This window comes from Myxocyprinus asiaticus, chromosome 35 (genome assembly GCF_019703515.2).
Source record: "Myxocyprinus asiaticus isolate MX2 ecotype Aquarium Trade chromosome 35, UBuf_Myxa_2, whole genome shotgun sequence".
In the NCBI taxonomy this organism is placed as follows: Eukaryota; Metazoa; Chordata; class Actinopteri; order Cypriniformes; family Catostomidae; genus Myxocyprinus; species Myxocyprinus asiaticus.
In genome coordinates, this window is record NC_059378.1 from 18530196 (window position 1) to 18545595 (window position 15400).

The 15400-nt window shown below is 39.0% G+C and overlaps 1 protein-coding gene across 1 annotated transcript; it reads left to right on the plus strand.

The window, feature by feature from the left end:
• The first annotated feature begins 794 nt into the window (after nt 1-794).
• On the plus strand, nt 795-14604 carry LOC127426530 (bile salt export pump-like). Its single transcript, XM_051673395.1, has 29 exons — nt 795-942; nt 1030-1124; nt 1223-1241; nt 1375-1404; nt 1497-1551; nt 1905-2149; nt 3100-3187; nt 3311-3444; nt 3566-3737; nt 4253-4377; nt 4549-4723; nt 4829-4942; nt 5794-5904; nt 6011-6136; nt 6232-6435; nt 6628-6798; nt 7111-7312; nt 7424-7505; nt 7706-7835; nt 7914-8081; nt 8170-8274; nt 10871-11032; nt 11150-11353; nt 11712-11953; nt 12127-12283; nt 12495-12692; nt 12841-13047; nt 13752-13898; nt 13980-14604. The coding sequence occupies exons 2-29, from the start codon at nt 1049-1051 to the stop codon at nt 14178-14180; spliced, it is 4050 nt and encodes a 1349-aa protein (XP_051529355.1). The 5' UTR covers nt 795-942; nt 1030-1048; the 3' UTR covers nt 14181-14604.
• The last annotated feature ends 796 nt before the right edge of the window (nt 14605-15400 follow it).

Genomic DNA, 15400 nt, shown 5'->3' on the forward strand with positions numbered 1-15400 from the left:
ATGCATTATAAAAGGTGTTTCTAATGACAGGATTTATTGGGTTCATTCAGCACCATAACATTTTTTATTAAACATCATGTTCCTTTCAAACATGTTGATTCTGTAGCACATGAAGGGGTGGCTTGCAGGACGGAAACTTTGGTGAGGGGAATGACCTAACAAGCTTTTACCTCGCTGTAGTATATCGCCGAAACAGTTCTCCGAACAGCATCTAGTCACCTTTAGACATCTGCCAAGTGTCTCAAACCTGAAAGATTTCAGAGTACCGTCAATTAGAATGTATTAATTACTATCATGTCTTATTTTGCATAAATTGGTTGCACTTTCTCATGACCAGTGCAGTCTCGTGATCTTGCTGGATGCTCTAAAAATGAGTGTGAAGATCCAAATGATGGGAGACACTATTGGAAAAATATCTGAATTTGTTTATGACCTCTTATTTATAACTTCATTTTTTAAGGGCCTGGGCCCAGTTCCAAGACTGGAACTTTATAATTATAAGGTTATTTTCACTAAGGGTTTTCTTAATTTAAGATATATATTTTTAATGCAACCAGTAGCTGAGCCTAAATGTAGAAATATTTTCATAACAATTCCCATATCTCGTGAGCACATGTGCCTGAATAGCTTCATTGATTTTTGGGGGTCAGTTATCTCGTGTCAGTATTTGTATACGGGGGGTCATCCACCTGTCTGGCAGCACAAACCTGCCGGACACTTACCTCAGCTGAGCCAAACTGACACGACATTTAACCACACACACACACACACACACACACACACACACACACACACACACACACACACACACACGTCACCAATGCTCAATTCTGAAAAGCGAGAAGGAATCTATCCAGACTTTGTCAAGAACATGACTGGATTTTAAGACTTTCCTGGGAATCCTTTTAACTGCACAATTAGTGTCACGTTTAGATTCACCAGGTAAGTTTTCAGAGCTGGGTTGAAATGTGAAACAACACATCCTCTGTGACTTACTCTTGTTTTTAATGGCAAATATTTGTCTTATAGTTAAAGAACAGGCAGAAAAATGCCAGGCACTGTGAAGCTGCGCAGCATCAAGAAGTATGGACAGGAAAATGACAGTTATGAATTTTCGGATGAAGGTAAACTGTTTATTAGTCAATATTCCAAACTCTTCTCAAATCTATTATTACATCAAATTATTTCAGACATAAATTAACATGTTGATTCTGTTTTACAGAGACAAATGGGACATACATGTAAGTATTCCATCTTTAATGTAGTTACGTTAAATGTATGAAATCAACATAAAAATATTGAAAAATTATTTCCTCCTTTTCATTCAGTTGCTTTATTTCTTTAAACAATAAAATTCACTATATGTTACTATAGGACAATGACATCATCTGGAAAGGATAAGAAGTAAGTTATCAATTTTTCCTTTTCCTTTTGATGATGAAAACTGGTTGTTTTCTCACATCTAATTTGAGCACCACAAATCTTTGCATTTGCAGATCCAAAAATGGCAAGAAAGAAGAATCTGCCATACGCGTCAGCTTTTTTCAACTGGTAATGCTTCTCAGCTATAGATTAATATTGAGCAAATATGAGAAGAATAGCATATCATGGCTTTAAATAAACTTCTGGTATTAGGAGAAATTTTGTGGTTGTTCTGTTTGGGTCAAAAAATATAATGGCACTTGTTGGATATACAGACAACACAGTTCTGAATGCTTGTTAGACTGTAAACACATAGTTTATAATAACTGTAAGTATAGTATTTAGTGCTTTTCTGACCAATGGTGTTGTAGACATTATTCTCTGAAATTAGATTAACTCAATTAGATTAAACTCAATATCATTTTATCATGATCCAAAGTTTTATTAACAGATAATTTTTTTCTTTTGTATTTCTCCTGCAGTTTCGCTTTGCCGGCTGCCAAGAGATCTGTATGATGATTTCTGGGAGTGTGTGTGCAGTTCTTCATGGCTCAGCACAGCCATTGATGCTGCTCGTGTTCGGGATGCTGACGGACACCTTCATTGCATATGACGTTGAGCTCAGTGAACTGAAGGACCCAGAGAAAGAGTGTTTGAATAATACAATACAGTGGCGAAACATGACAGAGGAAGAAAACCTGGCTCTAAACATGACTACACCATGTGGGTGAGAGAAAAATATAAGACTAACCTAAAACAAACATTAAAAATGGTTTTTGAAGGTTAGTTGGGATAATGACAGGGCTGTAGTTAAGCGCAGTTGACAGCATTTGTGGCATAATGTTGATTACCATAAAATATAATTTAGACTCATCCATCCTTTTCTTAAAAAGAAAAGCAAAAATCAAGGTTACAGTGAGGCACTTACAATGGAAGTGAATGGGGCCAATTTTTGGAGGGTTGAAAGGCAGAAATGGGAAGGTTATAATTTTATATAAGCACTTAAATGAATTCTTCTGTTAAAACCCATGTATTATTTGAGCTGTAAAGTACAGTCGTTTTTACATTTTTAAAAAAAAACATTTTTTAGGGTTTATTGACCCATCGTCATGGCAACCAAGTAGTAAAATTGGCTATAACTTTACACAGAAAAAGTTAGTTAGTGATTTTATCACACTGAAATCATGTTAACACACATATTGTTTATGTCTTGTGGCTATACTTTTGAAACAGTGAGTACTTTAATGTTTATGGATTGGCCCCGTTCACTTCCATTGTAAGTGTCTCACTGTAACCCAGATGTTTGCTTTTTTTTTTTTAAATAAAAGGAGGGACGAGTCGAAATTATTTTTTGTAGCAATCAACATTATGCCACAAATGCTGTCGATTGAGCTTAATTTGTATTGAACCCGGAATATTCCTTTAAATACTTTTGGCAGATTCACTTGAATTCACCACTAAAGAACATAGCTTACACAATCTATAAGATGTTTCAGTGTGCATCCTGAAAGATTGTGCCTCTTAGAGAATGAGCAGGAATAGTCCACCAATTCATGAATAATAGTCTAAACTAGCATTGAGTTGCATGTTAGAAACAGTAGCTGTGTCATCACGTATTGTAAGTCCTGGTTTGTAAAAGAATGCATTTAATGATGATGGTGTACATTTCTGCTTCAGGCTGTTGGACATTGAATATGAAATGACGAATTTTGCATATTATTATGTTGCCATCGGAGCGGGTGTCTTCGTTCTTGGATACCTCCAAGTAAGCCATTTACACTTCTGAAAATTTGTATGTTGTTTGTTTTATGTTTAAATAAAAAAAAAAAATTATTAAAAAAAACAACTAAGAAACAAGTTTGCAAAGAAACAATTTCTTCCTCCTCAGATTTCTCTGTGGATAACTGCAGCGGCACGTCAGATTCAGGTCATCCGGAAGTTGTATTTCAGGAAGGTCATGAGGATGGAGATCGGTTGGTTTGATTGCACCTCTGTGGGAGAGCTCAACACACGCATGTCTGAGTAAGACATGTGCAAGCTCACACACAAACATGAACACATTCTGGACACACAAACACTCTAAATAAACATTATACTGCATGCGTACCATCTCATGTGTATCTCCATATGATCCTTGCCATAGTGACATCAACAAGATAAACGATGCAATGGCTGATCAGGTGGGGATCTTCATTCAGCGATTCACCACGTTTCTGTGCGGTTTCCTCATGGGTTTTGCAAAGGGCTGGAAGCTGACACTGGTCATCGTCTCAGTGTCTCCACTGATTGGGGTCGGAGCTGCTCTCATGGCTCTGGTGAGAAATGAAATTTCACCAGGGCTCACATTATAAACATAACAAATTACAGGTGAAATGTATACAGTTCCAGGATAAGGGATGTGAACCCATTTACCCATGTTTCCACTGATCATGGTAAAAATAATGAGGGTTGTACTTGCTTGTTTTGATTATTAGGGTAATCTACGCCCCTGACTGGAGGTGTTGGTCAGAGCCACCCTACCTTATGAAAAACAATAATACATTTTGAGTTTGCTAAACACAAGAGACATTGCCTGATCTTAACCATGTCTTGACTTGCATAAAGCTGGAGTGGGTTACAAAATTATCCCTAAAAGCCTGAATAGTAGTCAGTTTATGGTTTGTCTATTGCTGCGATGCCAGAAATCCAGGTAAATCCAAAGGGTTCACATACGTTTTTCTGTGGCTGTATATGTCATGGATGGGTTAGGAATAGATACCACCAGTACTGAACACTTAAAGAAGTACATTAAAATAAGATAAACTTCTTTGAATTGCATGTGCTTGTCCAGTTTGTGGCAAAACTGACAGGAATGGAGTTGCAGGCATACGCTAAAGCAGGTGCTGTGGCAGATGAGGTTTTGTCCTCTATACGCACAGTTGCAGCATTTGGCGGAGAGAACAAAGAGGTAGACAGGTAACTTACAATCAACTTTACACATCAGTTGTTCTAATAGACCCTTCAACCAACTGCATTAGAAACGTAGTTATGTGTATTTCCTCCAAACTGGTTCCAACCTTGAATTAACTGCTACCTGAACTTTACCATAGAAATGTGTGCATTTTCTTCTTATTTTGAACTCTGCAGGTACGATCGTAATCTAGTCTCTGCCCAGCGATGGGGCATAAGGAAAGGTCTGATCATGGGGTTCTTCACAGGCTACATGTGGTTTATCATCTTCCTGTGTTATGCCTTGGCTTTCTGGTATGGATCCAGCCTTGTACTGGACACACAAGAGTATAGTCCAGGAACATTACTGCAGGTACTGCATGCATGCATATGCTCACACTAATCAATACACGTAGACATGTTTGCTTGGAAGCAAAAAAAACTGTCTGTCACATGGACATGCGTGTTTTGCATGTAGGTGTTTTTTGGAGTGCTTATTGCAGCATTGAATCTGGGCCAGGCATCTCCTTGTCTAGAGGCTTTTGCTGCAGGAAGAGGAGCTGCCACCATTATCTTTGAGACCATTGAGCGTGTAAGAATCCCATAGACAAAATCACAAAAATCTCATTCAAAATCACAACTCATATCTGTGCCAGTCTAAAATAAACTGGATGAATAATATGCTGAAGATGTAGTTTCTATAATAATGTCATATTTATAGAAAAAACCCTACCAACACATCAGATAAATGTCAGAAACCCATGAGTATTGAAAAGATGTTCATACAAAAATGGCAAATAAGTGTTGAAGTCAGAGATTGGGTGCTAGGATGAAATACGTAATGGGGCGTTTGGAATTTCTGAGGGGGCACACATTTGTCACTATTTAATGTAATGCTACTAAAAATGAGTGTATATGTTCGTTGCCATCTGAAGGACAGGGCAATTCATGTATTTTTTTAGACATGCAAAATTCTACAACTATACAAAATGTTCAAAATAAATAAAATATATAGGCCTACCTTTCTATATTGCTACAAAATAGATTAAAATAGAATTAAAAAATTATCAAGTATCAAAGAGAATTGAAGAATCTTAAATTTAAGGCTAAATACTAAAGAGTATAACTTACAACTTGTGATGAAGGGCTCAAGCTCAAAGGCATGGTTTTTTATGTTATTAAGAAATTGCATGTCAGTGTATGTAGGCTATATTAGGCACAGGGGCACATTTTACTTTGTGAATTGATTAATTTGACCTGTCCTGTACGGCACTATTATCATCCATTCACCTGTTTTGGCTTCCATTAAAGAAGCTTTTTCATGGGCAGACCTCTATTTCTGTGGTGCAGACACTATTGCATGTCTGACATCTATTTGACACCAGGATCTGTCTGACACCTTCCCTGAGTGATGGATTAATGAGAATGTTGTCTTATTTTCAGGAACCAGAGATCGATTGTCTCTCTGAGGTAGGATATAGGTTAGACAATGTGAAAGGAGACCTGGAGTTCCATAATGTGACTTTTCATTACCCATCCAGACCTGAAGTGAAGGTAAATTTACACTAATAAAGTCAAATCTTCACTTCCACCATCTGGTCCAGATGGCTCTTTGATGTGTTCCTGCTTTAGCTGAACTCTACTCACCCCCCTCTTACAGATCCTAGATCAGCTCAGTCTGCAGGTTACGTCAGGTGAGACAACAGCTTTTGTGGGTCCGAGCGGCGCAGGAAAGAGCACTACGATCCAGCTCATCCAACGATTCTACGACCCCAAAGAAGGCATGGTAAAGAAGAATAACTGCTGCCTGACATGCTGAAATATTATTAATGTACATAATTCAGAAGTACTGGAAATTGGGGTCATTTTCTTTCTCTCCAGGTTACATTGGATGGTCATGATATCCGGGGTCTGAACATCCAGTGGCTTCGTTCTCTGATTGGAATTGTAGAGCAGGAGCCAGTTCTATTTGCTACCACCATTGCTGAGAACATTCGATATGGACGTCCTGGAGTCTCGAGTGATGACATCATCAAAGCAGCCAAAGAGGCCAATGCCTACAACTTCATCATGGACTTACCACAGGCAGGAGACCACTTAATTTACCACTGAAAATACCTACCTGAAAACACATAACAATACACACAGACATTTTGAATGAGGAGCATCTTGGTGTCAATAAAAAAAAGTTTCAGAGAGACCCACTTTGCTCACGTAAATTGCTTGGTCTCTTACACAAACAATTTGTCTCTCATAAGCTTTATCTTTTCTGTTCAGAAATTTGACACTTTAGTAGGGGAGGGTGGTGGCCAGATGAGTGGCGGACAGAAACAGCGAATCGCAATAGCCCGAGCACTAGTGAGGAACCCCAGGATCCTCCTTCTGGACATGGCCACATCAGCTCTGGACAATGAGAGTGAAGCTGTCGTACAGGAGGCTTTGGACAAGGTTAGCAGCATCCACACAATCCCACATGTGCAAACAGACATGGGCATGATTGTACACACAATCCTGTAGATTACTGTTAAAAGGACAGTTCATCGACAAATGAAAATGATGATGTGGTGACTGAGACTAACATAATACCTAGCATCTTCTTTTGTGTTCCACGGAAGAAAGTAAGTACTGCGGGTTTGGAACAACATTAGGGTAAGTAAATGATGACACAATTTTCATTTGTCAGTGAACTATCTCTTTAAGAGATTGTTTAAGAATGAAGTACACATCTAATTGGACACAACCTGTCAATTTCATTTGAAGGTCCGAATGGGTCGCACCACCATCTCCATTGCTCACCGTTTATCTACAATAAAGAATGCAGACGTGATTGTGGGATTCGAGCATGGACGTGCTGTGGAACAAGGAAAACACAATGAGCTGTTGGACAGAAAGGGTGTCTACTTCACCCTGGTCACTCTTCAGAGTCAGGGGGATAAAGCACTCAACCAAAAAGCTAAACAAGGTGAATCAAACACACACACACTGCTTTTTCACTTTGGAACTTATATGATCACATTAATAATAGGTGAATAAAGTGATGTAAATTCCAATCATTCTGTCGCACTCTTTTCAGAAATGGGAGAAGCTGAAAATGTTGACCCAGAGGCAGAGAGGAGGAGTCTCAAAAGTGCAGGAAGTTACCGTGCTAGCTTGAGGTAAATTATTAGAACACTCAAACTAACGTTCCAAAATGTAGTGACATTCTAACGAAGCATCCTAACTGAAATGGAACAGCAACTCTGTCAATGTTCACTCAAGAGCCACACAGATAGCACTCCTCACATAAAGTGCACAAGAGACTTGTCTAACACTCACAGAGTCTAACATTAGCATGTTGTGTTTACTATATATGCAGGGCCTCTATTCATCAAAGATCTCGATCACAGTTGTCAAACATTATACCAGAATCTTCGGTGCCTATCACTGGAGAGCTGGGCCCTCGCTCATACTCTGAAACCCGTGTTTCTCGGGAGGTCAATGGAAAGGTTAGTTCACTCAAAACCCTCATCCTAACACAGAGTATTTTGCCAAGATCTCATGTATGTATGTATGTATGTATCTAGAGTGCAATTCCTGATGACGATTCAGAGGAGGTAGAGCCAGCTCCTGTGGCCCGTATTCTGAAATATAATGCCCCAGAATGGCCCTACATGCTCTTTGGAAGCTTTGGAGCAGCTGTGAATGGAGGGGTGAACCCTGTCTACTCTCTCCTCTTTAGCCAAATCCTGGCGGTGAGGATTAATTCTGGTCCTCTCAGTTTAGTTGACGTGTTCTTTCTGTAAGTGTGACTTTCAACTATATTTCTCATTTTACCTGCAGACGTTCTCGATGCCTGATCCTGTTGAGCAGAGGAGGGAAATTAATGGAATCTGTCTGTTCTTTGTACTTGTTGGTTTGATTTCTTTCTTCACACAAGTGTTACAGGTGTGTCTTCTAAACATCTTCATATTAAGCTTTTTTTATCAGAATTAATTGAAACTATTACAGATAAGTCAGAAACATACTTTTCGCAAGTAGGCAAAGCAATGTTTGGGCAAAAAACTGCAAGCGTGGAGTCCCGTTGAACATATTTAACAAGCGTTCTCAGTTACTGTGGTGGTAACAAACTTAAAAATTAATAGCTTAATAGCTTTAAGGTAATCTATATGCCAGTGTACTTCTAAATGTTGTCAAAATTCATTTTCAGAAGATATAAAAGCATTTAAAATCTGCAGTCTCTCTCTTCTGGCTAAACGGATCCAGAAAAATGTATGACTCACAACTTACTGCATTAATTCTTTCCAATCAAAGGCTTTCTAGTATGAGAACGCACCCTTCCCCTACATGGCTGTGTTCTCACCTGCGCGGATGATCTTCGCAGGGCACTTCAAAGGCAGCACAATCCATGCTTTAGGGCTGTTCCAAACATGATTTCCAATAAGAATCACTTAAAAAGCGTTTTGTGAATGACCACTATTACCTTTCAGCCCTCTGAAGCTCTTGGAGTGGAGGGTCATTGTCTTTGATGGGAATAGGGCATAGGGATGATCACTTCTGAATAGAACCTGTCAATGCAGTTGGATAAAAGACAGTTGCTGGAGTTTATATTTTTAATGCAGCCATTTTTCTGAGGTTTCTTGGGATGTACAGCACGAGTCAGTGTTCTTTCATCTGTATTTACTTGCACAACGACTCCAGCCTTGTTGTAAGCAAAGACCAGTGGAAAAGCAGTCAGACTTTGTATTGAGATTACTTCTCAGTTTCTCCGGCTGAACACCTGCTCTGGCATGAGAAGCAGCAGGGGTATGTGTGTATGTGTGGGACTTTGCCAAGCCCTGCCAAAGGCACGAGCTGTTCAACAAGTCCCACCCCAACATGTTTTTGTAGGAAATACATCAACAGGCCAATGAAAATTACGCTCATCAAGGCACTTGACAGGGAACTTCAAGTACTCAAGTGTTAACTACAAATATCTGTGCCATTAAACCAGAAGTGTTATTATTCAGGTAGCTAGCTATAAATATGGTTTAACTAACTCTAGCTTGATCTAACTTGCTCACAAAGATTCTCTTTAAACTGTTGAGCCGTAATGGAAACTGCCCATAAAAGAAGACAGTTTACGCTTATGTCCGCTGTAGTGCCCCTTTTGGCAACTCTAACAATGCAGTGTACATATGTGTTGCGTTTAGAATTGTGTTCTGTAGGTCTCTTTACATGAGTTAGTTTGCTCAAAAATTCCTTTCTCTGAGCCTATTTTTAAGGTATTCTGTAAATTCAGAGTGAGAAAAATTTGGATACAGTTTAGACAAGCTTTCACCATCAATGACCTATCGAAATATGCCCCTATAGTTGGAAACAGTATGTTTATGCCTTCTACCGCAGATGGTGCTTTTAAAATTTGGGCTGAAAATGGCTTTAGTACTTTTAAAGACGTCTATGTGGATGGTAACTTTGCATCTTTTGAATACCTAACAACAAATTTTAGTATTCCGCGTTCAAATTTTTTTAGGTATCTTCAACTTCAGAGTTTTAGTTCATCATATTTTGCCTGCTTTCCATCATTACCACCTGATTCTCTTTTAGATAATCTACAAAAAATTCAGCCATATTTTAAGGAGACTATTGGAACAGTATACTCTCTTGTTAGCACAGATAACTGAAAACTTTGACCTCAGTAAGACAACAGTGGGAGGAGGAACTTAACATTCAACTGTCAGAAGTGCTTTGGAAGGACATCCTCGATAGAATACACTCATCTTCGGTATGTCTGCGACATTAAGTTATCCAGTTCAAAATTGTTCATCGTCTGCATTAGTCTAAAAGTAAAGCTGGCTAGAATTAAATCAGATGTTGACAATGTGCGTGACCGATGTAGAACAGAACTACTCTCTCACATATGTTCTGGTCATGCTCAAAATTATCGTTTTCTGGCAATCAATTTTTTCCTTTTTCTCAGAGGTTTTAGAAGTGTGTATCGAACCTCCTCACATTGTAGCATTGTTTGAAAGCATTGTTATCTTTATAAACTGGATCAATGATCTCATGCATAGCTTGGCATTGGAACAATTTCATTCCACTACACAAGATAAGAGTGCTTTTAAATTCCATACTATCTGGCAACCTGTACTTTCTTTTACGGAAAGGTTGGACTCTGATTCTATGAATTTGTGAATTGTAAGGTTTTTTCCTCTCTCTCTTTTTCTTTTTCCTCAAATTGTAATTTATCTGTTTTACATGTCTGTATTAAGTGTGCAGTATAGGTTTTATTTATTTATTTTATTTTATTTTATTTTATTTATTTATTTTTTGTCAAAGTGACAAAAATAGACTTGGGAAAAAAAAAAGAACTGCATTCTGACACATTTCAAAATGTGGTGCCTTGCATTGCTAGAAGGGCTTGAATTAACATACTTGCTTAGAGTATGTCTTGGGCCTTATTTGCTTTCAAAATAACTAGATGCTCCTACAAGATTACAGCATTTAATATAGCTACTGCTTCTTTCTTTCTTTCTTTCTTTCTTTCTTTGTTTCTTTCTCTCAGGGCTATGCGTTCTCTAAATCTGGGGAGCTGCTGACTCGTAGATTGAGGCGTCTGGGTTTTCATGCAATGTTGGGGCAAGAGATTGGCTGGTTTGATGACCATAAAAACAGCCCTGGTGCTTTGACCACAAGACTGGCTACTGATGCCTCACAAGTGCAGGGAGTAAGAAAAACTATCCTTTAGCTGATCTTTTTAACTACCAGCCAGATTATCTTCCAAGAGACATTTCAAACAAATATCAAAAAGAGGACTAATTGTGTGACTGCTCTATCATCCTAGGCCACAGGTTCTCAGATTGGCATGATCGTAAATTCTCTGACCAACATCGGTGTGGCTATTATCATCTCCTTCTACTTCAGCTGGAAGCTCACTATGGTCATCTTGTGCTTCTTGCCCTTCCTGGCACTCTCTGGGGGATTTCAGGCCAAGATGCTAACTGGATTCGCAAAGCAGGACAAAGAGGCCATGGAGGTAGCAGGACAGGTGAGCTTATACAACAGTTTGGCTAAAATCAAGTCACCAGCATACTTTGTTTTGATGCTTGTCTGCAGTATGTGATGCTGGTATCCCCACCAGGCTTCATAACCAACAAGACTTCCTTGGTCAACCAGCTTCACCAAGCTTTTCACCAAGCTTGTCAACCAGCTACGTTTAGCTGGCGAGCAGAATGGCTATTCTTGTCCACCACCCATGCCAGCGAAAAAAACAGCACTACTCAGTATAAACCAATATGGAATCTCATGCTGGTCTAAGTTGGTCTTTTTAGCAAGGTATAGGGCATCAGCACCTGCATACAATGCAAGGGCACTTGAAATGCCTCTCTGTCTGTTTCTGTGCTTAGATATCTGGGGAGGCTCTGAATAACATACGTACCATTGCTGGCCTGGGGAAAGAACGTCATTTTGTGGAATTGTATGAGATACAGCTGGAGGCCCCGTACCGTGCTGCGTTAAAGAAGGCTAATGTTTACGGTGCCTGCTACGGGTTTGCCCAGTGCGTGGTCTTCATGGCAAACTCTGCCTCCTACCGATTCGGTGGATACCTGGTCCGTCAAGAGGGGCTACACTTTAGTATGGTTTTCAGGTGAGACGGCAACATTCATTGTTCATTTACATGGTGTAGTTGGAGTCAACAGAGTTTACCATTATTGTTTAAAGAAGCATGTTCAAACACCAAAGGTATGTAACAACCGCTTACCTCCTTCTGACAAATGCTTTGATTAGCTGATGGTGGGATATTATATTCTGTCACCACAGGGTGATTTCAGCAATTGTAACCAGTGGCACTGCTTTGGGTCGAGCCTCCTCCTATACACCAGACTACGCCAAAGCAAAGATCTCTGCTGCGCGATTCTTCCAGCTACTCGATCTCATTCCGAAAATAAGTGTCTACAGCAACGAAGGATACAAATGGGTAATTAAAGTATTAATATAGAATGGAGCTCTCAAGGCTATAATACCACTAATCAGTTTATATTTATACCCTTACCTGTTATTTAAACTGAAAATAATTAATCATATTTTGAGTAGGTTCTTAAATATAGAAATTTAAGAGATACAGAGTTTTGTGTCAATAAAAAGTCAGTCTCTCAATCACTCTTTCTCTCTTGCATTCTCTTGTTTAGGATAATTTTAAAGGGGACATTGAGTTTATAGACTGCAAGTTCACATACCCCTCCCGGCCAGATATTCAGGTTCTGAATGGGCTGAATGTGAGTGTTAGGCCGGGTCAGACTTTAGCCTTTGTGGGCAGCAGTGGCTGTGGCAAGAGCACTAGTGTACAACTACTGGAGAGATTCTACGATCCTGACAATGGACGTGTGGTAAGAAAACTCACAGACCTGCCTGTGACAGTGATATATTTTCAAACATTTTGGGTTGAGTTTCTGCAATAATTGTTTTTAAACTCTTTTGTAAACATTGAATTAATTTTCTAGAATCTGACTATTTATCTAATACTTTATTGGTTAGCTCATTGATGGCCATGAATCTGCTCGGGTCAATGTCGCTTTCCTGCGCTCTAAAATTGGGATCGTCTCTCAGGAGCCAATTCTGTTTGACTGCAGTATTGCAGAGAACATCCGCTACGGAGACAATCAGCGAGAGCTCAGTATGGATGATGTCATCTCTGCAGCCAAGAAAGCCCAACTGCATGACTTTGTCACATCACTTCCTGAGGTTTCAATTGGGGATTTTTTAAATTATCAGAATTTAGGATTAATGCTGCATTCACATTGTGTCGGAATTACTGTATTTATGAGATGACAATTCTGAGATTCTACTCCGAGCTGTTTACGTCCAACGCAACAATAGGCTTCTCGAGTGCTTTCGTTCATTTTGGATCATTATCAAATGAACATTGACAAAACAAAAATACTTTTATCCCTTTAAAATAGATTTAATTCAAACATAAACTGGTAGTGTTTGGTTGAAAAAGTCTTTAAGACGTCTGGCTAACTGTGCTGGGTTGGCAAAAGATCATTCAGGTTGCACCACGAAAAAAACATTTAGAAATTCATTTGAAGAAGTCATTGAATGATTCACACAATGGATCCATGTGTGACTTTATTTTTCAGTGACAGCAAAATACTTCACTACACTAATTCACCTCTACTGTATGTTCTTTTGCAAAATCTTAAAGAACAAAAAAGTGCACATTGGCCTTAATAAAATGTATTTTCATATATAAATAGATAGCCGTATAATTGATCACCCTTAACTGTTTAAGCCGCTGCAATTTTTGTTATTACATGACATCATGACGTGAATGTAGCATAAATGCCTAATCACATCACTAGATAATTTCCCTATGATTTTTAAAGCATTGGACGTTTTTCTTGTTGATGTATAAAAATTGATTTTTTTCCCCTTGCATCATGCAGAAATACGAGACTAATGTTGGTTCCCAAGGTTCACAGCTTTCTCGGGGTCAAAAGCAACGCATTGCCATCGCTAGGGCAATCATACGAGACCCCAAAATACTTTTGCTGGATGAGGCCACCTCAGCGCTGGACACAGAAAGCGAAAAGGTGAGCAGGAAAGCAATAAAAAGAGTTTAAGGGATTTTCATTAAGTTGTTTGAGAACTCAGTCAATGTTTGTGTGTTCCAGACTGTACAGGAGGCTTTGGATAAAGCGAGAGAAGGCAGAACTTGTATTGTCATTGCTCACCGTCTTTCTACCATCCAGAACTCTGACATCATAGCCGTGATGTCACGGGGCTATGTCATCGAGAAGGGTAGCCATGACTATCTCATGAACCTGAAGGGAGCATACTACAAACTCGTTACAACTGGAGCTCCAATCAGCTAATCTTGCACTAATCACTTATCAGAACTTGCACAGATTATTTACTTCTGTCTAGTGATAGACTGATATATTGGCCAGGCCTGTGAATTGCCCAACATTTGGCTGAATAACTGTGCCTGTTTTGCAAAAAAATTTTTTTTATGAATTTCAAGTAAATATTGTATCAGTTTTGTTTATTTTCAGCATATACTGTGTACATCTCAATTGCTATAATTAAATTGTATTACACTGTTAGTTGTCAATTTAACACACAGCAATTAGGAAATGATAATCTTATGTCATAAATCAGGAAAGGAACCTTAATTAATCTGAAAACACTGAATATTGAAAACAAGAATTTATACATGTTTGTTTTTTAATTTAGTGCAAAATGAATGTATTTATATTTTGTCAAGCATTTATCAATAAAGCCCCAAATCTATCTATCTATCTATCTATCTATCTATCTATCTATGAAATATGTGTGATAGTTGCTTTATGACATTTTATATCAAAATATGCCAGCATATTTCATATGCAGTCAATGCTGATTGGCTGATGGCACCACAAGAACACAGTCCTGAGCCCTTTACTAGCTACTATCCTGAGCTGTAATGTGAAAGGCAGCAGACAAGGAAAAATAAAAGTCTATTTCACGCTTTCAAGAGCCTTCCAAAAAAAAACAACAACAAAAAAAAACAACAACAAAAAAAAAAACAATAGGTACTGGTTTTTGGGGGATTGTTCTCCCCAATTTGGCATGCCCAATTCCCAATATGCTCTAAGCCCTCATGGTGGTGTAGTGACTTGCCTCAATCCAGGTGGTGGGGGACAAATCTCAGTTGACTCTGCATCTGAGACCATCAATCTGCCCATCTTATCATGTGGTTTGTTGAGTGTGTTACCACGGAGGCCTAGTGCATGTGGAGGCTTCATGCCATTCTCTGCAGCATCAATGCACAACTCACCACACACCTCATGAGAGCGAGAACCACACATTTTAGCGACCACAAGGAGGTTAACCCAACGTGACTCTACCCATCCTAGCAACTGGGCCAATTGGTTGCTTAGGAAGCCTAGCTGGAGTCACTCAGCACACCCTGGATTTGAACTTGTGACTCCAGGTGTGGTAGTCACTGTCTTTACCACTGAGCTACCCCCTGGTGAATCATTTTTGAAAATATTTTGGATTTGTTTGTTGAGGTAAAAATTTATTCTGTCAGAATATACAGCTACTTTTGAAT